At 42.7% G+C, this 26,043-nt stretch overlaps 1 protein-coding gene across 2 annotated transcripts in view; it reads right to left on the bottom strand.

Moving 5' to 3' along the window:
• CARMIL1 (capping protein regulator and myosin 1 linker 1) overlaps positions 1–26,043 on the bottom strand; it is a 331,630-nt gene that overhangs the window by 111,916 nt on the left and 193,671 nt on the right. For both annotated transcript variants that reach the window (XM_073566150.1, XM_073566151.1), the window contains exons 21-26: positions 23,250–23,422; positions 23,083–23,151; positions 12,451–12,544; positions 9,627–9,725; positions 7,818–7,946; positions 7,595–7,723 (exon numbers count right to left, since the gene is read on the bottom strand). In XM_073566150.1, the coding sequence (XP_073422251.1) occupies positions 7,595–7,723; positions 7,818–7,946; positions 9,627–9,725; positions 12,451–12,544; positions 23,083–23,151; positions 23,250–23,422 (693 nt within the window). The remainder of the gene's footprint in view (positions 1–7,594; positions 7,724–7,817; positions 7,947–9,626; positions 9,726–12,450; positions 12,545–23,082; positions 23,152–23,249; positions 23,423–26,043) is intronic.

Below are 26,043 nucleotides of genomic sequence, written 5' to 3'. Positions count from 1 at the left end.
ATGGAAAAACCACAACGTTTAGCAAAGTCCAAATCCATCAGATTCAACGCTGCTCCTGAATCCACAAAAGCTTTTGTGGAAAACCTGGATAAGGAGCAGATCAGAGTAGTTGCCAAAAGAAACTTAGGTTGTATACTGCCCACAGCAAATGTGTGTGCAAAACGTTTCTCTCGTTTTGGGCAGACAGAAATAATATGAGAGGCGTCTCCACAGAAAAAACACAGCTTATTACGCCTTCTAAACTCCCGACGTTGTGCCCTAGACAAAACCCCATCACATTGCATAGGTTCAGACGTTTGTTCAAAAGGCGGCAGCGCCTCCCGTGTAGTTTTACGTTCACGTAAACGCCGATCAACTTGAATGGCTAATGACATAGAATCATCCAGACCAGAGGGAACAGGAAATCCCACTATAACATCTTTTACGGTCTCTGATAAACCCCTCCGAAAGAGAGCTGCCAATGCACTATCATTCCATGTAGTAAGGACCACCCACTTTCGGAATTTTTGACAGTATAACTCTGCAGAATCCTGACCCTGGTTTAATGCCAACAGGGTTCTCTCAGCTTGAGCAACAGCATTAGGTTCATCATACAACAACCCCAAGGCTTGAAAAAATGCATCCACATTAGTCACAATAGGATTTTCAGGTGTCAGAGAAAAAGCCCAATCTTGGGGATTGCCGCGCAGCAAGGAGATGACAATTTTAACCTGCTTCACAGAGCTCCCCGATGAGTTAGGCTTGAAGGCCAGAAATAATTTACAATTATTCTTAAAATTCAGAAATTTAGACCGATCCCCAGAAAACACATCAGGAGTAGGGATCTTAGGTTCAGCAGCATGTGACTGAATGAGATAAGTGGAAATTCCCTGCACTTCAGCAGCCAGCTGCTCCACACGATCAGACAATTGCTTAATCTCCATTAGGAAAAAGAAAAAAAAATCCTCCTACGGCCCCCAGCAGGGGATGGCTGAACACACCAAAAAACTGAATACACCAACAAAAGCGAATGTGAACATTAGCAGAAAAACTTAGCTTTAGATGACTGGAACAGAGCTGAAAACCAAGAGCTGACAAGCCAGAAGGAATCACCAGCAACTGAATAGGGCGTCGGCTGTCTTAAATCCAATCTGAGACTCCTGAGATCCAATCGTCATTCTCATTCTCAGGTGGCAAATCTCCACCGATCAAATCAGCCTCTCTACCTCCTATTACCACCAGAGGAAGTCTGGAAGGAGAACTCACAACTGGTGAACCAGAGAATGAACTCACAACAGCACAAGCAGGCAGGCACAGCTAAGGCGGGCACGGCTGAGGCACAAACAGGAGGCTAGGAAGGCCAGGCGCATGCAAAGGGCACACGAAGAAACAAGGCAAGGCAAGACGAGAAACAAGACAGAGCTTAGGCAGAGTACGGAACCAGGAACGGAAGCATAGGCAGAAACACGTAATCAGGTCAGAGCAAGAACAGAGCTAGCAGGGGAGCGTAAGCCGAAGCCCAGAGCCGGGCCAATCCAGAGCCTTGGGACTAGCCTAGAAACGTGCAAGAGAGCACAATAGGAAAGAGTCTAGCAGCGGAGCGTAGGCTGAAGCCCAGAGCCGGAGACATGGAAAAGAGCACCAAAAGAAAGAGAGGAGGAATGGTGCGTGTGCCAGGGAGAACTACAGAGCACCATAGGAGAGAGCGAGGCGGAGCAAGCAAAGACAGAGACCATAGGGAGGAACAAGGCAGAGCAAGGCAAGGTACGAAACATGGAACGGAAGCTAGCCTGAAGCACAGAACGGAATCAGAGCAAGGAAGGACTACAAGGCAAAGCAGAGCAGAGACAAAACATGGCACAAAGGACAAACACTAGACAAGGCACAAGACAAGAGACTGAGTACAAGCACAGAGCGTGTGTAGAGACGCACGACAGGGCAGAGTGCAGGGGCACAGAATAGAGGGAGCGACCCTGCAGACCAAGCAGCCATGCAGGGAAGCAACACAATACTCAGGCCCTGAGCATAGGGAGGGTCGGTCTGATATAGGACATTAGCACCTCCACTTCCGGGTCAGGACCAAGGGAGAACTTCCAGTTCAATTCCTCCAGGATCACAGAGAGCCGTCACATGACCAGGGATTCCAGACATGCAGAGATGATTGCAGAACCTGACAATGCTGGAACCCAGGAAAGGTCACATGATCAGGGGTTTCAGACATGCAGAGATGATCACAGAAGGCAGAGCAGAAACGCAGGCATCTTGCAGCCCAACAGTCATGAGGTGAGTGTGCACACTGCTCTAGGGAACATGCAGGATAACAGACATGAGATGCGCGTGCACACCGCTCCAGGGGTCATGAGGCAAAACAGACATGGCAGACATAACAGACATGGCGAGTGTGACACTGCGCAGTGTGGACTCGGAGTCACCACACGGCTATAGGGTTGGGAGTCCGCCCTTGCTCATATAGCATTACTAGCTGAAGAGCCCGGCGCTGCCCGGGCATAGTAACTAACTGTGGTTAGTTATAACAAATTATAATTATCCTCCATCCCATAGTCCCGTGCCCATATACCCATCATACATATCCACCATCCAATAGGCCCATGCCCATATACCCATCATACATATCCTCCATCCCATAGTCGAGTGTCCATATACCCATCTCACATCCTCCATCCCATAGTCCCATGCCCATATACCCATCACACATTCGCCATCCCATAGTTGAGTGCCCATATACCCATCACACATCCTTCATCTCATAGTCCCATGTCCATATACCCATCATACATATCCTCCATCCCATAGTCCCGTGCCCATATACCTATCATACATATACGCCATCCCATAGTCCAGTGTTCATATACCCATCACACATCCTCCATCTCATAGTCCCGTGCCCATATACCAATTACAACATCATCACCATGGCAACCGTTATGACATAACCGTCATTATTGCAACCTATTAAGACATCATAGTCACCATGGCAACCATTGTGACAGCATCTTTGCCATTGCAACCTATTATGACATTAGCGTCGCCATGGCAACCATTATGACATCATATTGAGGGGCGGGGCTTGCAACCTTTGATGCCATCAGTGTCGCCATGGCAACCATTAGGACATCATAATGAGGGGCGGGGCTTGATACACACACACACACACACACTTTTTCCCCATTATGTAGATAAGGGCAAAATTCTTTGGTGAATTGGAACGTGCGGGGCTAAAATTTCGCCTCACAACATAGCCTATGACGCTCTCGGGGTCCAGACGTATGACTGTGCCAAATTTTTTTGGGCTGTAGCTGCGACGGTGCGGATGCCAATCCTTGACATACACACATACACACACATACACATACACACCCACATTGAGCTTTATATATTAAGATGGTGCCATTTTATTGAAGACACTGCATGTGCGAATTTGCAGACAGTGTCTTCTACAAAAGGGCGCCGGATATGGCGCTATGCGCTTGCGTTGACTCTGGCACCATTTTATTGAAGAATTCTACTACAATGGTAACACAGCAGTGTGCACGCGCTGGCCATTATACCTATGGCCGCTGCGTGCACACTGCTATGTTCATGTTGTAGTATATTACTTCAATAAAACAGTGCCAGAGTCAGTGCGTGCGCATACTGCGATCTTCGGCGTCACTTTATTGAAGACACTGTATAAAATGTACCAATAAAAATGCTCAGGACCTGGGCATAGAAAAATTTGAATACCTAGTTATTACGATAATGGCCTTCAAAAAGGAAAATTAAAAAAAAAATAAAAAATTCTGCTGCCTGTAAGGTTCTTATGCTGCAACCACCACATCCAGTGTTTACACTCTGCACCTTGGGTGCTGTAGCAAGTAAATGAGACATCTTAGCGTATTCAGTGTCAGTGTAACAAGGTAGCACGGGGTGGTAGTCCCAGCAGAATCAACTAAGCCACAGTCAGTGTACACCCCGGTACCTTGTACAGAAATGGACAAGACAGATGCAATGCCAGACACAGCTGCAGTCTTAATGAAACAGTTTTGAACAAAGTGCAATATCAACTTCCTGCTCACTCCCTAACGACATCCACGGCCGTACCCACAACAGCCACGGCGGCCGAAAGAGGAGGTAGTCCATGTGCCGGAATCTGGTTGCTTGAAGTCCATTCGGCGGGGCACCTACGTAGTCCTGATGCCCGTTGTGCTGCCCAAAGGTCCGTGACAGCAGTCTTTACCCCTCCTGGAGTTTAGTCCGGTTCCCAGCCGCAGCTGAGCTTCTGCCCTGGGCAAACGTGCCATGGCTCTGAGCCAGAAACAGGAGCTTCCTGCTCCCAAGAGGCTGCAAATCCAGCCCACCCAGTTAACCTGTGCTGGCCCTGCCTCTAACACATATAGTAACATTGCAGACACAGGACAATAATACATAACACAATGCAATCAACAGTAACACACTTCACAGTACACATTATGTTCATAGGCACACCATCCGGGTACCACACAGGAGAGAGAGAGAAGCAATGAGGTTTTCATGCCACCTCCTTACATCAGTACACATCACCTTATGGCATTTCACAGATTTCAATACCGTTTAAAATGCAAAACTAAATCTAGAAATGAATTATAAATTACACCAGAAGTACAATTTCCCCCACTGGAAATCAGAGTTCATAAAAAGGATTCCCCAGTCTGGTACCAGCGATGATTGGTTACAAAGATCCCATCTCACTCACAGCCCATTGATTTCAATAGTCATTCTGTAATTTCCCATTTGGTCACTGTGTATAGTAACTGAACACTTCCTTTTCAGATTATAGCTGATCGCCCTGAGCTCAGGTAACGCAGTCATCAGCTGAAGCCGTCTAATAGAACGGGATTGTGCTCAGTGGACATTCCCTTTTAACCTCTGTTGGCATCATGTTAGGATCTTATGCATGTGGTCAATGTGAAAAATTATTTCCTTTTTTCTGTGTGTTCTTATGATTAAGCATCATTCTGGTGAAAAGGTAAACACCCCCAAAGAAAAATTTCTGTTACTGCCACCTTAGTTTACAAGGAAATTAGCAAATTAGGTGTCCTAAACTTTAGAAGTATATCTCTGCAAAGTCTTAAGGCCCCGTTACACATAACGATGTCCCAGCGATCCCACCAACGATCTGACATGGATGGGATTTCTGGGACATAGTTAAGCCCCCGTTACACACCGATAATCGCTAGCAATATCGCTGTAAAGTCACCGATTTTGTGACGTTGCAGCGATATTGCTAGCGCTATCGCTGCATGTGATACTTACCTCCGACCGCCTCCCCCGCTGGTTATCGCTGATCGCGCGAGGAGCTCCTGGACCATTCCTCGTCGGCCACTTCCTGTGGCGCCGACGAGCGACGCGTGGAGCCGGGCGGGAGGACGCAGGATAGCCGCGTCTGACAGGTAAGTAGCGACCCCCTTCCCCAGCGATGTCGCTGGTGAGATCTGCCTGTGTGCCAGCTCACTAGCGACCACCTAGCGATGCACCAGCGATCCTGACCGCGTCATATCGCTGGTCGGGATCGCTGGTGCATCGCTAGGTGTAACGGTACCCTTAGGCTGATCGCTGGTGAGCTGTCACAGACAGCCCCTCCAGTGATCAGGACCAGCATGCATGCTGGTTTCCAAGGTAAACAGCGGGTAACCAAGAGCCGCGTGGTTCTTAGATACCCGCTGTTTACCCTGGAAACCAGTGTCACTGATCTCTCACTGCCACACGCAGCGACGCGTACTGGCCGACGGGAGACCCACGATCAAAAAACGGCCCAGGACGTTCGAGCGCGATCAGCGATACCTGGCAGGGGGGGCCAGTCGCTGATCCATGTCACACACAGCAATATCGCTGGTGAGATCGCTGTGGCATCACAAAATCGGCGATATCGCTGTGTGTGACGGGGTCTTAAGTCCACTCGTCAGTCACTTCAGTAAAAGGAGGTCTAGCAGTGACCTCAAATTCATTTGTGGTTGAAGGTATCAGGGGAGGTTGTGTTCCAGACATTTCCACAAAGCGAGTCAATATTTGCACATCTACATTTTACTTTGGTCTACTAAGCGTTGCCCTATGAAAGCACATTAATTAGTTTGTAACATACATACACTGTTAATTAACCACTGCATTATGCCAACTCTTAAGCTATACCATCATTAAACCTAACGGGTTAATCAGTGGAGAATATGACCCGATATGTCATAACCCATACTGTTCTCCATATATAATCCTGACTGAAGTAGATTGTACCATGCCAGACTTCTGAAACAGACAATACTTTTCATTCAGCATGGCTTATGATGCCAACTCTTTTTTGCATCACCATTCTACTTTTGCTGAAAAATTAGCATATTTCCAATAATAAAACATGTAACCTCTAACATAATGCATTATTACAACAAGACCATTAAACATGTATGGGAAGTGCGTGTATGTGTGAACTATATATAAATAAGTAATGAACTGATCTTGAACATTAATACGCAACTGATGAAAAGATCCGCACTATTTGGAGACAACTGTATGATCCACGGAAAAGGCAGGATACTTCAATTCTCTAGGAATTCTTTATGCAGATATTACAGCATTGCTTCCATACTAATGAGGTCATTAGGCTTCTTATAGATAATCCCACGCTGGCTTGGCTGCACTTTATGCATTATAGGCAGTCAATTAGTGTATACAGTGAGATTATCGCACAGAGTTGTCACCCACTTATCACTCCCAAGCATTCACTTTGTGTAATAGATATAGTGCCTGGTTCAATAAAACCTCAACATATCCACAGCAAAACCTCACTACTTGTCTTTAATTGTGCTGTACTGCATTTACTCAATGCTCTTATGTATTTTCATGTACAGAATTAACAGCGACCGGAGGCAAGTTTATTCAGTTCCAGCCACCCGTCTAGGTAGTAGGACAGTACTTGCCTTCCCGATTTTCTAAAACCATAATACAGGGTTCTGCAAAATTCTAGGGCATCAGCCCCACTTGTAATTGCAAATAGGTGTTCCAAGAATTTAATATTGGTTATTATGAATTATTATTATAGGTCATCAATATCATATCAGAGTGTCTAACTCTGTGTAACAACACGGATCAGCCGGTAAAAGGGGCTACGAAGAACTGGAAGTGACACAACTCAGAATAATGGCCATAAATTGTACTGCAAGCTCTCTCAAAATATAAGTGGATAGGAGCTGACAGTACCACTCACAGATATAGCAATATTGTTGTGACTGTGGGTAGTAGTGTCCACTCCCATCCACTTATATTTGGAGAGATCTTGCAGTGCTACTTATGGCCACAACTCTGAGCTGGGCCAATTCCAGTTCTTCACAGCCCCTTTTGCCAGCTGATCCATGTTGGTGCAGAGAGTTGAACCCCCTGATGAGATACTGATGACCTATAAACGATAGGTCACCAATGGTTAACAGAGCTGTGCCACTTCTAGAGCTCCTTGGTCCCTTCAATTAGCTGATCATAGGGGCATTGGTGTCATCACAAATATCCGATTTTGATGACATATCCGAAATATGAAAGTCTAGGAAAATCCCTTTAAAATGAAAAAAAGCCTCAGTCCACCCATAACAAACAATACCTTTAATTGATCATCAACAACTCTGGTGACTTCTCCTGCCATTGACTCCAAAGTCTCTTGAATGGGGGTTGGTAAATTATTAGCACCAGCCCATGCTGCTCCTCCAAGGTGATACAAATTTGGCAAAAGCTGCAACACACAAAGGAATACATGCAGAGATCACTGCCACAAGTGAAAGCTATTTCATTAATAAGCATTGCTACCCATTCTAATCAGGACGTACTGTTTTTGAATTCTTAGCATCACGCATGAGTCTCTCTGCGGACTTGACATCCTCTAGGACAAAATCAATGCCACAGTTTCTTAGCGAGTTTAGGTGGTCTTGAACTTTGACACAAATACGGTCAATCATCTGTAAAGTAGAAAGTTACAGCTGTATGAATACAAACCGAATAGATTTTAAAATACAAAAAAAAAAGGAAAATGTAACATTTGTCATTCATTTTCCCATTAAATGTATGCTATGACTAAAAGCCTACGCACTGCTATTACTATTCATGATCACTCCTAGCAATCTAGAAGGTAGCTTGCTTTAAGACAGCATCAAAAAGGTAAAGGCTGGAACAAAAATATTCAATGATTTTGTTAAAAAAAAAAAGTATTAAATATAACAACTTTTATTAACACGGTCATCATGGCTCGCATTTATGACAGAAGCAAGGACACTGACACAAACAAAGTTGATTTAAATCAATAGATCGTGGAAAAATAATCATTTCCACCATTGGATGTGTTTAAATAAGATATTCCTGTGCTGAGATAATCTTATAAATGTTCCCTGTGTACTGTGTAATGGCCGGGACATGATCTGATCATACCACAGCTCCTGGGCAGGGGAGGAAGCAAAGGAGAGTATACAGACATTACTGCAGGGGATTGCAGCGGATTCTTTTTGTGAGGTAAAACATTTTCCTGCCTGTTTTTATGAAATTTATTACCTCAAAGAAAGAATCAGCTGTGATTGCTGTAATGTCTGTATTCTCTCTTTTGCTTCCTCCTCTGCCCAGGAGCTGTGGTATGATCAGGCCATATTCCTGTACGGTCAGACACGGCCATTACACAGTACACAGCAGGGGCACATTTATAAGATTATCTCAGCACAGGAACATTTTATTTAAACACATCCAATTGTGGAAATTATTATTATTCCAAGATCTATTGATTAAAATTATCTTTTAAAGGAACAATCAGAATGGGTTCTATTACGTTTCCACTTCGCTTTTTGTCATTAAGAATAGTGCTGCAAGTCGTTCTATTCTTGCTATCAAATGTGACCCTAATGGAAAGCCCCAGTGCAAGTGTGAACACAGACCAAGTAAATAAGATCAGTCAGAGTCACCAACTGATCTGCCATAAAAGTGGTTTAATTAAGAGCTGCTCTGTTGTCATGGAGCAGCTGAATCGCCGGCAGGAGTGAATGAGTGACTGATCTAAGCTACTTGATGTTGCCGGCTCATTAATTCCTTCTTGCTCTGTGAACACGTGCATGCAGCAATTACTACTGAGTGATGAGGCGCATGCAACGAGAGATTACCTCCCGACACCTGTGCAAGCGGCAGGACGTACATTATGGTGAGAGTTAGCGTGCAATTTGTACGGGCCCCGAAGGATGGTATACAAATCCAAATGGCCCAAGGAAAAAAAAAAAAAAGATTTCCCCACAGAAAGTTGAGTTATATGTGAAAATATATCACTTTATTGGTTAAAAATTATTACAATATTAGGATTTTTTAATTTGGTTTAATAGGTGTAAATACTTGTGTCCCCCCAAAAAAATTGATTGAGAATAGTATTCAAGGAGTGATACCTTTATTGGCTAACCAGAGAAATTATATTTGCAAGCTTTCAAGGCTCAGAAGGCCCCTTCATCAGGCATTTACTGAGAAGAGATGGCAACATTTATATAGGAATTATTCAAGATGAGAGATGCTTGAAAGTTAGGCCAATTTAATTTGGTTACAAACAAAAAAAAAAAGAAAGAGAAAATATGGTAAATGATAATCCACGTCCAGATTGAATACTGGCGGCTTACATGTTGTGTAGTGCTGGTGACAATGCTCTGCTGCAGTCGGTAGGCCTGCTCCTGAAGGTACTTTCTTGTTTCGTGGTTCCTCAGCAAATAGTTTTCAATCTTTGAAAGATAAAAAAAAATAATAAATAAAAACACAGAATGGAGTAGATCACGGAGATCATTAAGATTGCAATTCAATACAAAGAGTCTGATTACCTTTGAAAAAGGTTGCTATGCTAGAAAGGGCTTAAATGACATCTAAGGACTTTAAATTGATTTTTTCATTACAAGAATTAATGACATGTGTAGGCCAAAAACATTGAGGTTTAGAACACAACAAAAAATCATTTAAATTTTCCACCAACATTAAGCCGAATATATGAGCTTATACAATTCCCAATTTGAGGAGGACAGACTCTTTGAGGGAAGCCAAGCTTAATGAAGATGAGCACTTGTAGTAAAAGGTATAACATTAAAGGGAAACGGCTGACAGATTCCATTTAACCTCAGCGCCTAGGTCCGTACAGGTGATCATCAAACTTATACCCTGGAAAAAAAATACCAAGTACCCATGTTATATACCATGTACATGATTGTCCAGATTGAATACTGTGTGGCACTTTTGTAATAAAATATATACAATAGGTAAAAAAGGAATGTAAGGAAGAAAATGGACAAAAAATGACCCAAACACAAAATTATCTACATGCAACAACATGGGCTAATGGAAACAAACTAAGACCTTGCTCCTACTGCAGCGGTGGTACTAACTGGGAAATTAACCCTAGTATATCACATGGAGAAGACTGCTGTTAAATAACTATTTGAGCAAATAACAGGCAACACAAGAAAGAAGGGAAGTGGACACCAAAGACTGTTTCAATATAATATATCTAAATTCTTGGATTAGAATATATTAAATTGAAATGTTCTTTGGAGTGCTGCTTCATTCTCTTCTCTGGATTTACATCTGGTGGATAGATGCTACCATAATCCGCCAGTTTGCGTGAACCCAACTAGTGTGTATTTGGACTAGGAGTGCTGTTCACATTGATTCTTTAAGTACAGATGCAAATTGCCTCTTCAGAGAGGAAGATGACTAGACCTCTATAGCGCCACTTGTTGGAAGCAGCAATCTTAAGTCCATAGCCTCTCACCTAGCCAAATGAGATCTCATACGCTGCACTGATGAGGGGCAATACCTCAAAACAATGTGTTTGCAAATTGAGATTCTGATTTGGCTTTTATCAAAAGTCATATTGCAAGGCTCGTTAAAGGGTTGACAATGACTTGTAGGATCGCTGCTTCCAACAGGTGGCGCTATATAGTTCAACTTCTTTTCCTCTCTGAAGTGGCAATTTCCACATTTATTTTCCCAGAGAAGCATTGTACGGCGAATTAGCCTCCTTACATTGGCATGCCAGGAACGGTGTATAAATTTCCACAAGGAGAAATGTTACCCCTTAGACCACAGTCCAGAACCTCTCACCTAGCCAAATCAGATCTCATACTTTGCACTGATGAGGGGCAACATCCTGAAACACAGTGTCTGCAAATAGATTCCGATTTGGCTTTTATTCCAGGTCATATTGCAAGGTTTGTTAAGGGATTGATAGGGACTTGCAGGATTGCTGCTTCCAACAGGTGGCGCTATAGAATTCCAGTCTGCTTCCTCTCTGAAGAGGTCATTTGCATATTTAATTTTCCAGAGGAGCACTGCAGGGCAAATAAGCCTCCTTACATTTTCATGCCAGGACCAGTATGTCACTCTCCACAAGGAGAAATGTTACCCTTTAGACCTCTGTAAGGACATTAATTCAGTGACAACCTATTTGTGTGCTTGAGCATCATGAAGCTGTGCGTTTAGCGGTCTGTGTGGCATTAAATGAAAAGGAGCTACATTTTAAAAATCCTGTTAATTGACTTACTTTTATACTATGCTAAGCTGGAACAAATTCTGATGAAAAGTAAGGTATACCACGCTATAAGTGGCATTGCCTATGTCATGAGCATCCCGAACTGAGTCTCAATGTCCAACTTCAGATAAATACGTAAATCCGAAGGAGAAGTTCCCAAGATCAGTATTTGGCGAGTTCTTATTGTTGTAGATTTTCTGCAGGATTTCTGAACCAAGTAGTTAAATTACGTTACATGGGTTTTTCACTGCATTTATTCGTTCCCTTTTGCATGTGTTTATCACATTTTTTTCGTTACTTTTTTTTGTCTCTTTTTGGAATATTCTTTTTAAAAACAAAGGTGCTTTGCTTTTATATATTAACTGTTACTTTGTTTTGATAAAACTTTCTTGATGATGTAATGTGCGGATCATATGCAGGGTTTGTGTTTCTGCTGCGGAAATGCATTAAAAACACACATGCATTTTTATCTCTGGATTTTCCTCATCGCCTTCAAGCCAGTGGGGGAAAAAAAAAAAAAAAAATCAGCAAACACATACTTCCTGCAACGTAAACTGACATGTTATGGATTTCAAAGATGCACCCCGGGTCAATTTACGCATTTATAAAAAAAAAAAAAAAAACAGGCACAGTTGGCGCGACATTTCTGTAACTCCCATTCACTTTGCGGAGAAATATAAGAGGCTTCATTTCTTGTACAGCGAAAACACGCAGCACCAAAACCTCACTGGATACTCATCTCGGGAATTTAACATAAAACTTCGTTTTCGCTGACTTTACTTTAGACCAATGATTCGCTCCCAGAAGGGATCTTGGATCTGGTATCCAACCTGTACTTATACTGTTCGCCATTCCAGGGATATCTCCTTCAGCCCATAGACCGTGAATGGAGAGGAAGCTGTGACTATGTCAGACAGACGTCACCTTACCTTTTGTAAAGCTTCCTCTGTTTTTTCTGGGTTCGTCTTCAGTGCTTGGGAAGCATCATTTATAGGTATAGGCATAAACCGCAATGTATAATTCCTAAAACACAAAAGTTTATACTCTTACAATGCAAAACATTGAATAATTCAGCCTTAAAGGGAACCTGTCCTCTGATTCATGCTGCCTTTACCGAGGGCAGCATGAACCAGAGCCTGGCTACACGACTGCAGGTAGATATGCTCTGGAGTTTCAGAGAAAATATACTTCAAAGATCCAGCTGGGGACCATATTAGGAGAGAAGACTAGTCTCCACTGCCAGAGGCACTGGGAGAATCGCCATGAGTGGCGCCATACTAGTCTCCTCTCTCGCAATGATCCTTGGCTGCATCTTTAAAGTATACAGCTCTGCAAAAATTAAGAGACCACCACATCAAAACCATGTCATGGGCAGCCCATTGAAAACCTCTGGAATGTAATCAAGAAGATGATGGATAATTATAAGCCATCAAACAAAGAAGAACTGCTTAAGTTTTTGTGCCAAAAGCAGTGTGAAAGACTGGTGGAGAGCATGCCAAGACGCATGACAGCTGTGATTAAAAATCATGGTTATTCCACAAAATATTGATTTCAGAACTCTTCCTGAGTTAAAATATTATTATTGTTGTTTCTAATTCATTATGAACTTGATTTCTTAGCATTATTTGAGGTCTGAAAGCACTTTTTTTTTTTTAATTTTGACCATTTTTCTTTGTCAGAAAAAAAAAAAAGAAAATGTATTGCTTGGAAATTCGGAGACATGTTAAAAGAAGTTTATAGAATAAGAGAGCAATTTACATTTTACGCAAAAATATAACTATAAAGAGAAAAATCAAACAAACTGAAAATCTGAAAGCGGTTTCTTGATTTTTGCCAGAGCTGTATATACTGAAACACCGGCGCGTTCCAGAGAGAAATATACATGACTGCAATCATGCATTGAGGCTCTGATTAAGGCTGTGTGCACACGATGCAGATTTGCAGCGGTTCCGCAGCTGATTTTACCGCGCAGAAACGTTGCATATCCGCATTGTGATGTACAGTAGCCATAAAATCAATGTAAAAAAAAAAAAAAAAACGCTGTGCACACGCTGCGGATTTTTCCGCGGTACAAAATCTGCAGCATGTTACTTCTTTTGTGCGGTTTTCCATCTCCCCTGTCACCAAATCCGCAGGGGGAAAACCGCGATGGAAAACCGCACAAAAACCACAAGAAAACCGCAGGAAAAATGGAAGAAATCCGCAGGAAAAATGCAGGTCATTTGACCTGCGGATTTCTTCCATTCTGCGCGGAAAAATCCGCAGGGCCAAAAAGTACGTCTGCACTCAGCCTATTGCCTCCTGTGATGTATTAGATACATCATGTTACTTTTGCTTTTTTCCATTGCATTTTCAGAGGATTGTTATCACTGCAGGGTTGTCAAATTCTATTGGGGCGATTCAGTTTACATGGAGTAAAATAAAAGCCCAGTGGGCAGGAGATTTCTGTAAATCGCATCTAGTGGAAGATGCTGCGTTTTTTTATGCAGCAAAAACAGAGCATGTCAAAAAATCAACAAAAATTCATTGTGAGAACTTAGTCTTTTGGAGTGGGTCTGCTCAGAAAAACTAATGAAAACTAAAAAAAATTGCTAAAAAAACACATGAAAGACTTCCTATTAATTTGCCCTATTTCTACTGTAAAATGACTTGTTGGTCAGATGTTTTCACTTTTTTTTTTGTTCCAGGTTTTAATAAATGCCTGGTGGAGGAAAGGAAAGTGCAGGTCACTGCACTTTATTATAAATCTCTAATGCCTGATATATACCTTGAACAACTATCAATAATGTCATGTGCCGCTACTCAAGAGAACATCATGCAGTACAGGTTCTACATACACTAAGTGATATACTACGGTATTCAAATAGTGTGTCACTACACAGCTGCTCTGGAGTCTTCTAGGGTCACGTATTGTATATGGCCCCACCCACAAACCCTACCTCCGTCACACTTCCCCACCCCAAAATGGGGGGGGGGGGGTCTAGACACCGTTGATTTACCTGCTGCCCCTATTGTTAGATAAATGCCACCAATATTAAGTCTATGAATTTTGCTAGTAAGCAGACCATATTGTGTAGCAAATGGGTGAGGAACTTTTGGCCCACGGGCAGTTTAAAGCCCGTAGTGTCCTTTTCTCCGGCCCTCGGGGCAGATTCCAGGGAAGCGCAGTGCACGTGACGGCGATAGTTTTTAACGTATACTCGCCCCTCCAATTGCTCTTCACACAGCGAGCATGCACACTCAGCGTTCACTACAGAATGCAGTGACGCATACAATGAAGGATAACATTCGGACACTAACCAGTGCCAGCGTCACAACGTAATTTATGGGTGAAATTGGTGTATTCTGAGCTCCTGTCCCTCTCCCATATGATATATAGGCTGTAGCCGCAGTGTTTCTAATGTGATGTATAGGCTGCAGCACCAGGGTCTCCTATGTGATGTACAGGGTGCAGCCCCAGCATCTCCCATGTGATGTATAGGCTGCAGCTTGAGCATCTCCCACGTGAGTGTGAATGTGCTATCACACATCGCAAGTATACCACTTATGTTACAGGTTATTTCTTTAGTTTGTACAAACAGGAGTGGCTCCACTTTTTGAGCTAGGCATTTTCATCTATATAGCTTCCCAAGGCCAGGCTTCCACGCAGTCAGGCCCCAGTACTCTTCTGCCTCCATCTACATTGAGGTTGGCTGGCACAAGGTGAGGTTTTAACACCAAAGGATAGTGTTGTCGAGGTGGGATGGCTTTTAAGCTTTTTAAGCAAAATAGCGTTAAAGCACCCTATGTTACTATTACTATTCACTTAATTACTACAGAATATATGCTCATTTTGTTTTTATCTTATGCTGTGTCTGTTAAATGACCACAGTGTGAACATGCACTTACAGATTGCAAGCATACCAGCGTTTGCGTCAGCTTATTTATTTGGTCTCCCATGTGATGTATGGGCTGAAGTCTGAGCATCTCTTATGTGATGTATATAGCAGTGTTGGTGTCTTCTATGTGATGAATACTGCTGTATCAGTGTATCCTATGTGATGTGTGTACAGCAGTTTCAGTGTCTGCTATGTGGTGTATATATAGCAGCCCCATTGTTTCATATGTGATGTATACTGCAGTTTCAGTGTCTCCTGTGTGATGTAAACTACAGCTTGTGTCTCCTATGTGATGTAAACTGCAGTTTAATTGTCTCCTATGTGATGTATACTACAGTTTCAGTGCCTATGTGATGTATACTACAGTGCATATGTATGTATGTATATGCAATGTATGTATAGCAGCTCCAGTGTCTCCTATGTGATGTATACTGCAGTTCCATTGTCTAATATGCGATGTATAAATAGCAAACGGTGTCTCCTATGTGATGTATAAACATCAGCCCAGTGCCATCTATGTGATGTATATTGCAATCTCAGTGTATCCTATGTGATGTATATACCGCAGATCTTACATTGCTTGAGTTCTATACACATGTGATTAATTTCCCACTGTGAGGAGACATGCAGTGTAATATACATCTGTGTTCAGAATAACTTGCTGCAAGTTTTTTAATAAACTTATCAATGCAAAAAAACCGACTGCGCTCCAGACTAATTCAAACCTGTTACAGTAGATGCGAGTAACATCCTGATGGATAAGCAGCTCCAGCCATCGCATTAGAGGTGAGTAAATTTAATATTTGACCAAATATAACAACATAAATTTCAAGTTGATAATTTTGTACGGTTATAAATATCCAAATGACCTTTGGCAGAAATAAAAAGTTCCCCATCCCTGGTGTCACACAAAGTAGGTAAACATGTTCAGGATTTCATTTCCCTTGTCATCAAGCCACTTGGTAACTGTGAGGAGCTAGCCTTATATTAAAGACTACTGGAACAATGGACATAGAGAGGAATCCATGGCTCTAAAGCTGGAGTCACACATAGCGACTTACCAGTGATCCCGACAACGATATCAACGTGTCAGGATCGCTGGTAAGTCGCTATGTGATCGCTGGTGAGCTGTCAAACAGACCGCTTCACCAGCGATCAGCACAGAGATGCCCGGCATCGTTGTGTTCGTTAGCGCTGATGCCATATCCCTGTAAAAAAATAGAATTAAAATAAAAAATATTGTTATTCTCACCTTCCGACGTCCTACGCAGCCATCCTGCCTCTCTCCGCGCTCCGGTCCCAGTAATCCTTTGCGAGAACAACCGCGAGAATGTCACAGTCTCGCGGCAGCGCGACGTCTCGCGGTCATTCGTGCAAAGGATCACTGGGACCGGAGCGTGGGGAGAGGCAGGATGGCTGCGCGGGACGTCGGATGGGGAGAATAACAATATTTTTAATTTTTTTTGTACTATTTTTTTTACAGCTGATCGATGGTCTCCCGCCTGTCACACGCAGCGATGCGTGCTGGCCAGCGGGAGACCAGCGACGAAAAATATGTCCAGAGGTTTCTTGCAGCGATCCCGGCAGGGTGGCCGGTCGTTGCTCGCTGTCACACACAGCGATCTCGCTGGTGAGATCGCTGTTGTGTCACAAAAGTTGTGACTCAGCAGCGATCTCGCTAGCGAGATTGCTATGTGTGACTCCCGCTTAAGGCTTGCAGGCCTTTTATGACCATTGATGACGTTTTATCTGGCCCCTGGGCAGATTCCTGGAGACAGCAGTGCTTGGGCCGGCAACTGTATTTCACGGTACTGGCCCATTATAATTTCTTCTTGCTCTGTGAGCACACACGTAGTGTTCACTACTGATCGATGAGGCGAATGCAATGAAAGATTACGGCCGTATTTCAATACCAACATCAGGACGTACTTTCTAGGTGGAATTAGAGCACAATTTGTATAGCCCCTAAAGGATGATATGAATATTCAAGTGGCCCTTAGCAGGGAAAAAAAAAAAAGATTCCCCACCCATGCTCTAAGAGATGTAGACTTTTTCCAGCATGGAGCATCAGTTACGTTGAACTTATTTTGTGTTTTGTTGGAGAATTACTTGCTGTGTTTTATTAGAAATTTGCATGCACGTCAGTTTCAGGGCACCGATTTCCCCGGTTCATCTGTGAATGCATGCTGATTACATATTGCAACAACCCACTGCAGTTTACTAACCTACACAACTTAAGATAAATATGCAGATTATTTGAGCAATCGAACAATGAAAGATCACCTCCTCCCACCTTCCTCCAATCCCGTGGAAGAATATCCTGAATGGGAGCTGTGGATATAAAAAGTCCCTGGCTCCCTCTACAAAGAGACCCTCTTCAGGAACAGCCCATGGCTCTATCTGATGAAATACAGGTCTGCTCATCTGCCCATCACTGAACCCACAAGGACGATCGGAGAACCCCGGTTGGGACTGTATACATGTGCTACGGACGTTGTATTTATATTCTGGATGTGAGGAAAAATCTTAAGGACTGTGGTTGCTAGCTGGAGCGGGAGACATGTGCTACGGTCCTGGTATGGGGCATGCATTGTGACTATACACTGTAGTGGTGGGAGATAGAAAAGCTGTGGGCCAATCAAAAATTGGGAGACAGTGGGAATCACCTGGTAAGGGGGTAGTGGAACTATCGGCCCCAGGATGGGAACTTGCGGACTGGAGACATTGCACTGTGACCATCTATCCAGAATTGCTTTAAGACCATAGATGTAAGGAATAAAAAAATAGTTGCATTGTTAACCTGCCTAGGTAATTATTACAACCCACAATCTCAGATCTTCACAGTAACTTTGGTGATATTTGTAAGGAAAATTGTCTCCAAGACCCAATAGATTTAGTGTCCATACAAAATATACAATAACCATTTCACATTCAGTATCCACTATGTAGGATCAGCACAGTCAGTACTTAGGCCGGTTTCACATTAGCGCATTTTATGCGCGCGCACGGCCGGGGGTAGCTCCGCCCCCGATCCGGCTCTCTGCCCGGCGTGCCCGCCCCTTCCTTGTAGCGCCGCCTCCTAGCGGACAGCGGCGCCTGCGATCGGCGCACCCTATCTTTAGCATAGGGTGCGCCGATCGTGCGCAGGCCGTGCGCTAGTTGCGCTTTGACCTGCGCTGCGCACTTATGACGGTGCGCCGTGCGCGCCAAAATCCGAAAAGTTCGATTTTGGCGCGCACGGCGCACCGTCAAAAGTGCGCAGCGCAGGTCAAAGCGCAACTAGCGCACGGCCTGCGCACGATCGGCGCACCCTATGCTAAAGATAGGGTGCGCCGATCGCAGGCGCCGCTGTCCGCTAGGAGGCGGCGCTACAAGGAAGGGGCGGGCACGCCGGGCAGAGAGCCGGATCGGGGGCGGAGCTACCCCCGGCCGTGCGCGCGCTGAAAATGCGCTAGTGTGAAACCGGCCTTAGTCATGCAATATACAAAAAAATGAACCCAACATCGCCTTTAAATGCTGATCATTCATTGATTATACTAGTTTATTTACATTAAAGCTCATCCTGCATTTTAAGTGTGCTGGCATTCAATTTGCAGAAAAATATGTGACAGGATTAGACATTACATATTCAGTGCCACTATCCCTGTCTCCATAAATCACATGCGAGTAAGACAATCCAGCTAGCTTCTGAGCAACTAATATCTCAGGCAATTAAAAGAGATCGAAATAGCAGATAGGTCACCATGAAGTACACCTGATAAACACTGGGACTCCTGTACACCTTCAAATAAGCATACGCTGTGGAACATATAATTTAACATTTAGGATATGATTATACAAAGATGATCGATAACAGTATTGGTCAAAAGTTTGGACAAACTTGTTCATGTAATGGTTTTACGTGTTCTTATTGAAATGTGAACATTTAGATTCAGAATGAAGGAAGCAAAACCACTAAGGAACACATATGGAAACAAGGATTAAAGAAACACATGTGAAACAAACCAAAATGAGGGTATAGCATTGGATTACCCAAAGTCCCCTCCCCCCCTTTTACTCCCATGACACCTTTACACCCTCTTGGCATTCCAACAAGCAGTTTTGTCAGGTAGTCAACAGAAATGGCTTCCAACAGTCTTGAAGGAGTTTCCAGAGGTCCTGAACACTTGTTGGCTGTTTTGTCTTCGCTCTGGGGTTCATCTCTTACCAACCATCTAAAGTGGCTTGAAGTCGATTGATTGTAGCCTCATCTGATATCTGTTATAGCTCTCTATCACTCTGCATCATGGTCACATAAGCCTGGAGTTGTGTTTGGGGGTCATTGTCCAGTTGTAACAGAAATGATGGTCTAAGTGCAGACCAGATGGGTTAGTGTGTCGTTGCAGAATGCTGTGCTAGCCATGTTGGGCAAGTAGGCCCTAATTTGAAATAAATCACTAATAGTGTCACTAGCAAAGCATCCCCCACACGATTTTGTCGGCCCCTTCATCCTTCATTGTGAGCACCATACATGTAAAAACTGTCTGCGTGTCTCAAAAAGACATTACAGTTGATAATAAAGATCTTGACTCATCTGTCCAAAGTACACATTTTCACTGATCAAATGTCCAGTCCTAGTATTGCTTGGCCCAAAAGTCTCCTCTTCCCATTTCCAGTCCTAAGTAGTGGCTTCTTTGCCTTAATTGGACCAAAAAGGCCAGTTTTTGCACTCTCCCCTAGACAGTTAATTTTAACAGGCGTATGTTGCTTGATGTATGTACATTATTTAAGATGGTTGTTATTTGAGGTACTGCCAATTTGTGGCTAATGAGCCTGGTAACGGTAATGAAATTATCCTTTGCAGCACAAGTAGTTCTTGGTCTTCCTTACCTAAACAATCCTCATGAAAGACAGCTTTATTATAGCTTTTGATAGTTTTTGTAGTTTTCATAACTGCACTTGAGGATACCTTAAAGGCTCAAGCAATTTTCAGGATTGACTGACAATTGTGTCTTAAAGGAACTATGGACTGTTGCTTCTCTACTTAGCTGTGTGCTTTTTTGTCATAGTCTGGCTTAGAACAGTTGTGGAATAGTGTGCTCAGCACTTTTGCATCTTTTTACTTAGCTGAGTGGTATTTGCCATATTCTGGCATAAAACAGTTGCAGAATCAGGCTGAACAGTGTATGCAACGGGGCACCAACATGCATATCTGATGGTTGGAAACACTTTTTGAAACTTGGAGATTCCACATTTGAACACTTGACTAGGCATTCATTTTTATTGGCAATGAAAGCCATTCCAGGCGACTACCTGATGAAGCTGCTTTTAGAGAAAGCCAAGGGTGTGTAAAGCGGTCATCAGAGTAAAAGGAGGACACTTTGAAGAATATAAATTCTAACATGTGTTTCTTTACTCCTTGTTTCCATACGTTCCTTCGTGATTTTGCTGCCTTCAGTCCAAATCTAAAATTTACAAATTCCAATTAAAAAAAACAAAAAACATTGAATGAACAGGTGTGTCCATACTTTGGGTCATTACTGTAGATCAGTCATATCTTTTATGCATTTGGATTTGATGGGGTAGGCAAAGTCAGTTCTCCCCATAATCATGTATCAAAACTTTTCAGTCATTATACAAAACTTTTCCAAAAAACAAAGCTATGATTTCTTTTAAATGTAACCTAAAGAGGACCTGACAGCTCTCCTCATATGTCAATTTATGAAATAATTGTATTCCCCATGAAACAACAATTCTGGAACATCTTACGGTACTTTTTAACTCTGTCGTGTACTTTTCTCTGTTATTTTTCCTAGAAGTGTATAAAATCAATCCACAAGAGGGCGTTACTAGTTGGAGGAGTATTTCTACAGTGACAGATTGGACAATGTCAGACTAAGAGGTGTGTTACTACACAGTAAACACCATATAAGGATACACCTCTTTGACAAAGTGAACAGTAACACCCAGTTGTAATTTGGTACATACCCACGGTCGATGAAAAACAAGGACATATTAACAGTGCCATAGATTATAATGGATACATGTTGTATACATGACAAAAACGGATACAACACGTACTTACAACACGTACTTACAACACAGATGTCTGAATGAGGCCTTACTCAAAAGCGGTGTCAGAGAAAACATACATTTAAATCCTGACCACTGACCATGCGACTCAGGTGACTAGTCCAAGAGGTAGGTCACTCACAGCTACTCCCCTCATTACTGTCGACAAGACTCTCTATATACACATAGGGAAAGACCTAAAACTCAAAAGGAGACCGGGGTTGGCGAAGCCTGGTCTTTAGGACTAGTCACTCGAGCAGCATTGTGCCCAGCGGGTTTTACATGCACGTTTTCCTCTGAGACGCCACGGCACATCTGAGTAAAACATACCTGGCTAAAATGACAGTGCCAGTGTCTGATACACGCAGCCTGTGGTTTGTGCAGCAATATATCAGCTGTCAGGTACCTTTTAATTTATGATCAGGATTAATTGCAATTTACGTGAAATGTTGGAATTGGAGATTCTGCAAAAGGATCCCAATAACCTTGAAGACAATGGGATTAATTGCATTTAAATGAGCGTGCGGAGAGGAATGATGCTGATCACATCAATCAGAGAAGCTTGTTAACAAGTGAGGGGCTTGTTGTGTGCAGCTACACCACATTTACCATTTCAATGTCAGTTGACATTGACAACGTTCACATTAGCTAAAGCCTATGTAACTTGGCAAAGAGTTTTCATTCTTGTCAGAAAGACTGACACAGGACGGGATTATTTGGCAATGATTTTCATTAAATAGAAGTCAGTAAGGGTCAAATCATGAATAAAGGAGTTCTCTGGGAATAGGAGAAAATACAGAAATAAAATGTTATTGTGAACAAATTCCTAAATACTTTGAATTAGCAAATAGTCTATGGAGGTATTCACTACATAATTAAAATGGCTATGGCCCTATTACGCTGACCGACATCTGTACTAGAATGTTAGGACAGGAGCCTGTGGGCATGTGCAGTAAGAAGCTCCGCTGCTGTGACCTGGAGACAGATTGATAGCTGGTATAAGCAGTGGGACTTCCTTCTGCACATGCTCGGAAGCACTTGTCCTAGTAACATTCTAGGATAGATTTCCCTCCGAGGAACAAGGCTGCGGCCATTTTAATTCTAAAGTGATGACCTCTCTAGATAAAACAAATGTGATTAGCTAATTAAAGATATTTCGGAATTTATTCATAAAGACAATTCATTTCTTACCATATATTTTTTTTCTAACAACTTTAGACGACGTTCAGTATGTCATGACAGTATTTGTAAGCCAAAATCAGGAGTGGAACAATCAGAAGAAAATTATAATAGAAACACGTCACCACTTCTGTATTTATCACCCACTCCTGGGTTTGGCTTACAAATACTGAGGTAAAATACTGACCAAATACTGAACGTGGCCTTAGTAGCATCCAATACTTCTTAATTATTATATAGATAGTGTGGGAACAACATGACAAGACTACTGCTAACCAACTTTTGATTAAGTGCCACTACAGAAACAAGATTGTGAGATTCATTGTGCTAGATCGGGAGTCATCAATGGTCATCAAATCTGGACTGCAGACTGATCTGCAAGATACCATGACTAGTGAATAAATGCTGGCAGTGAACGTAGTAAACGTGTGGACGTAACACTATTGTACTTACTTTTCCAAGGCTACAGATATATCCTGGAATCCTTGGGCTGTGATGTTATTCTTGTCCCAGATCACCGTCCTACCACAACCAAAAACACATTCATCAATACTGGGACCGGAGTGTGTGGATTAGCAATCACTGCTTACTCACATATATCGTCTCCCCATCCTACTCACCGTAGCTTGGTGTTTATTTGCAATGCTTTGGCCAACATCTTGGCCCCCATGTCTCCCATGCCGTTGCCACTGATATCTACTTTGGTCAATGATGTATTGCTACCAAGGGCATTTATAATGATTGACACATCTGTCTTCAGCTTAGAGTCTGCTAGAGACAAGGACTGTAAGGGCTGCAGAGAAAAGATGTCATCATCAATAATGCATTACACTTACATTTCGACAGTGAAAAATTCCCAGCGGACGTAGTGTGGATAAGAACTCTGAAAGAGGAGACCCTGTAATAATTCCATGGTAACATTTTGCATGTCTTACTATATTTCATATGCTCAGCACTTCACTTGGTATGATAAATTTAAGATGCCAAAAAAATTAAAACACAGTAGAAACTGGCAGCCATCGACCAGTGACAAACAGATTTTACAGGAAATGGTTTTAAAACTACGGACAACCAATTTAATTCTAGCTGCGTGTAAATGAACGAAAACCGTATTAAAAATGTTCTCCAGAATGAAAATGGAATATTGGACCCCGCTAATCAACTGAATTGGGCATTAGGGCTCATTCAGGTGCATGCCCAAAGTGACGTGAAAAAACATGGACGTGTAAAAGAATCCCAACATGCATTAGCCCAATTCATTTTTCGGATCAGGCGGCTCGTCCATTGCATGCAACTGTTACATTTAAGAAAAACACCATTTGTATGACAACTATTTTTAACGGATCCATCACAATTGTCACCACAAGAAACTATTTCTCTTTGTATAATTTTTAATGATTTATGTATTAAAACAGATGGCATGTGGCAAAAAAAAAACAAAACAGCCATACGGGCGACACATGGACAGCAGTACTGATGAAAAGTAATTGTATTTTTCTGGATGAAAAACTGACAATTTTACATATGCTTATATGAACCTGGCCTTAGGCATAGCTGCATGTGCAATCAAGCTGCTTTCAGGTCCAATTTTCTACTAGACAGCTGGGTACGGAGTATCTGATCCCAGACCATCAAACATGAGAGCTTATCCTATAAATAGGGATGAGTGTTTTAGCCCCAGAGGACGAGTTACAAGGGTTTTTGAAAACTGCTCTGCCCTGGTGGCTTTACTCACCCTTCCCGGATGCAGTGTTTATAGTCGTTTGCAGCGCTGATGTCACATCAACAGCGCTGCAGCCAATAACGGAGTTTAACGACTCATGATAGCTTGTGCTGTCAACCCAGGCAAAGAAACAGATCTTAGTTATTGGCTGCTGCGCTATGGACAATTTGTCAGCTTTGCAGACTATAATGGACATCAACGGATACTATGTGCTGGACTGGGTGAGAATCAAGTTGTTTTTTTTTGTTTTTTTTTTTTAAAGTGCAGCCAATGAAAAGGGGTATTCTAAAACCAGTAAGCCCCAATAAGTTAGAACAGGGGTCCCCATCCTGTAGCTCGGGAGCCACATGTGGCTCGCGGTCCCATGAATTGTGGCTCACGGCTATCTGCCAGCTTGGTGCATTAGCTCCAGGTCTAGCAAACAGATATGAAGAGAACTTCTCAAAATGATGAATATTGTAAGAAGCCCTGCACAGAAGAGCAGATCTGGATGCACATATACTGTCTTGGGGTTTAGAGATGATTTAGGTATGGTACACTGGAGGATGGTACTACCTGTTAGAGGAGGTTCTTGGAGCTGGATGCGACAGTGTGTTGGGAGTCCTTGATTGGAGAATACTGAATGGGAGTATTGTGGGAACAACCCCTGGAATGCCGTGAACTTCTTTGGAATGATTTATGTGGAAAAGCTTTTGTTATATTTATACCTGCAATGGGGGCTTTGGTTGACACTTCTTTGAAGGGGGTGGGAGCTGGATGTGGCTCGCGACCCTCTCTCAGTGCCAAATGTGGCTTGTGACCCTCTCTCTAAGCTGAATGTGGCTCTCAAGGTCAGAAAGGATGGGGACCACTGAGTTAGAAGATCATTAACCATAAGGAGGGCATTTAGCCCTTAAAATGAAAAAAATGCAGGCAATAAAAAAGTGGCTGTACACAGAAGTATGTCGAATGAACTTGCCAATCTTGGACCAGTCAACCACCTAGTGTGCATGGGGTGCACCAACAACCCTTTCCCCAGTGAGAACGCATGCACAATTGGCTGTGCATGCATGTCTATAGATAGTTGGGTCAAGAAGACTGGTTTACAGCAAACTAGAGCTCAGTAGACAGCCATGTAAGGTGTATGACCAGATTAGGTCTTTTGTGTGGTCTGCTGAATTACTACAATGATATTGCCAGCTGAATCCAAGTTAGATTCGTTCACGTGAGTCAACCAATATGGGCAACATTTCAGGATCAGTCACCCAGTATATCCAGACTCCTGAAAATGAACTCTGGACAGCAGATATTTTATTGAAGCAAAATGTCCAAGAATAATACATCTTCTCTTGGTCACGTAGAGGTTTTAGATATGGATGGCAGAAATTACCCTTTAGTCATTTTAGCCCCTACACTTGGGTGTTTTCCTGTGACAACACTTCTATGTGTGAATGTCTGAGATCACACAAAACACACTAAGGAATACCCTGCTGAGAGAATATTTATAGAATGTGGCGCTATATAATTTATAACACTTCACATCCTCAGGGTTCAGGGGAAAAAAAGAACAGACAAGATAGAGCCAAGTGTTAAATGCTTTAAATTTGCTTGTGACCCTCAAAAATGAAAGAAATAAAGAAAACCCGGCTCAAATGGCGAGTGAGCCAGAGGCGTTCTCATCTGTTCTCGGTGATGAAAAGTAACGATGAAGC

Source organism: Dendrobates tinctorius, unplaced genomic scaffold (assembly GCF_039654945.1).
Source record: "Dendrobates tinctorius isolate UK_male_01 unplaced genomic scaffold, ASM3965494v1 ptg000004l, whole genome shotgun sequence".
In the NCBI taxonomy this organism is placed as follows: domain Eukaryota; kingdom Metazoa; phylum Chordata; class Amphibia; order Anura; family Dendrobatidae; genus Dendrobates; species Dendrobates tinctorius.
The sequence above is the reverse complement of the archived record's forward strand: the minus strand, read 5'-3'. Positions and strand labels throughout refer to the sequence as shown.